At 33.7% G+C, this 1,925-nt stretch overlaps 1 protein-coding gene across 1 annotated transcript; it reads right to left on the bottom strand.

Annotated features, from left to right (window-relative positions):
* Nucleotides 1–574: 574 nt before the first annotated feature.
* On the bottom strand, nucleotides 575–1,894 carry LOC109591964 (uncharacterized; the record flags this gene model as incomplete). The annotated part of the gene is made up of 5 exons (XM_020007549.1): nucleotides 1,694–1,894; nucleotides 1,002–1,640; nucleotides 874–956; nucleotides 685–825; nucleotides 575–637 (listed from the first exon to the last, which is right to left on the bottom strand). Coding segments are annotated over exons 1-5 (1,119 nt in total), but the record flags the coding sequence as incomplete, so codon positions are not given.
* Nucleotides 1,895–1,925: the final 31 nt, after the last annotated feature.

The raw sequence follows: 1,925 nt of genomic DNA, 5'->3' as shown, positions 1-1,925 counted from the left end.
AAATGCATGCGTATGCTTACATTAACACTTTTATTTAATTTAAATAATAATTGTTATTGATAAACAAAACCTGTCTCATCAGTTTTGGGATTACCTGAGATGCATTCAAACAAGTCATCATCATTAACATTCAGTGTAGCTATTTACTACAGTAAAGGATACCGTATAGTGCAAAATTTATGAAGGCTGTAAATTTCACAAATTTACCTCAAAATTTATTTTGCAGATTTAATTTTCACAAATTTATGCCGTCTGCCATCTTATACCATAAATAACTTAATTTTTGCAGAAGTAATTTTTGCAAATCTTCAAAATTGTGAAATCCACGAAATTTACAGCCTTTAAAAATTTTGCATTATACGGTAGTAGTATGTACATGTAATGAAGGAAAGAAGTATCAGCACTAATTGCTAATGATTAGTAAAATGTGTTTATTTTACAATGTTGGTTGCTTTGGACAGGGAGTGATAAACTTGGCAAATAGCAAATCATTATTAGCATTTTAGCAAATCTATTTTAAGACATTTTAAAGTTATTTTAAGAGGTTTTAGTTTTAAAATATTTTGATACTAACTTCTTCATCATAAAGTGATACGTTTATTCCTTTTAAAAATTGATCAAAAGTTCTCAAAAGTAACTACAGAGGAAAATACAGTGGTAAAATAAAAGTCATATTTTACTCACTTGTCCAAATTCCTCAGTAGTAGTAGCATTTCTGGCATTACTGGAAGCTATAATATCTAACAGTACCACTGTTTGAATGCCAGGAATAGTACTAATATTGTTTGAAAGGGAGACAAGTGCATCATAAGGAGATGATGATGCCTATATTAAAATACACGGGTTTAAATAATATTGTGTACAATACTTTACCAGCAATACAATAGCCTCAAAGTTTTTATCAGCAAGACAGTTAACAGGATCCCAGTTCCCACTTTCATTACAGTGCCTAGTAGCTATTAAAGATTATTCATAAAATAAATAAAATAATATAAACGGACCATTAAATAGTCCATAATGGCAGGTTCTGTTGAGGGGGGCATCACATCCAGCTGGTGTTAGTGGCCACAGAGGATCAGGAGGACAATATAAGGAAGTAGGAGATGGAGAGGGTGAAAATAAATCAGCAAAGGAAGAAGAAGAAAAGTCATCAAAAGGAGAAGCAACAACTGATGATGAATCATGAGTCATTGAGGTTGATGAATATTGAGTTGTTGAAGTCACAATAGCTGGTGATGAATCAATCGTTGCAGTACTTTCAACGGTTAAAGGTATGTTTGATTGTGAATATTGAGTATTTAAAGCACTAAAGCTTGATGATAAATTTTGAGTTATAGTAGGACAAATGCTGTTAGCACTGTGAGTATAACATCGTGTAGCTGGTGTTCCTTGAGATATGCTACAACTTGAGCATAAATTGAGATTAGTTTTTAAGCAACTGATGGTGCCAGCTGATTCTGAATAATAATTCATGCAATGAGTAGCCTGTTGAGCATTCTCACAATGAACATGCACATCAGAAACGTTCATGCCACAAGCTGATTGATTGGTATACCACTGAAGAAACAATCCATCTGTATTTGATCCGTTATGTACAGGATTAAATTCAACAATACCATTTTGAGGAATCTCGGCAGAACCTAACGTAAATCTAGATGTCACATACCTGGTTAGAGTATTATGCATAACTTACAGGAGTATTCTAGTTTATCAGCACCTTGGTTTTCGACTTGGGATTCCTTCATTATAGAAAACGTCACGGTTATAAAGTATCCACAAGTATGATTGATGCTGAACTCAAAAGTGAGAGCATGGCAGCTAGTTATACAAGCAAGAGATAGGAGCAGCAACACAAGAGACCAAGAGAACATATCTGTACCTGGCATCTATGCTGGCATGTAGCACAACAATAATCGAGAATAGGT

The sequence above is a fragment of the Amphimedon queenslandica genome, unplaced genomic scaffold, assembly GCF_000090795.2.
Source record: "Amphimedon queenslandica unplaced genomic scaffold, v1.1 AMPQUscaffold_6706_Cont21338, whole genome shotgun sequence".
NCBI classification, from domain to species: domain Eukaryota; kingdom Metazoa; phylum Porifera; class Demospongiae; order Haplosclerida; family Niphatidae; genus Amphimedon; species Amphimedon queenslandica.
The sequence above is the reverse complement of the archived record's forward strand: the minus strand, read 5'-3'. Positions and strand labels throughout refer to the sequence as shown.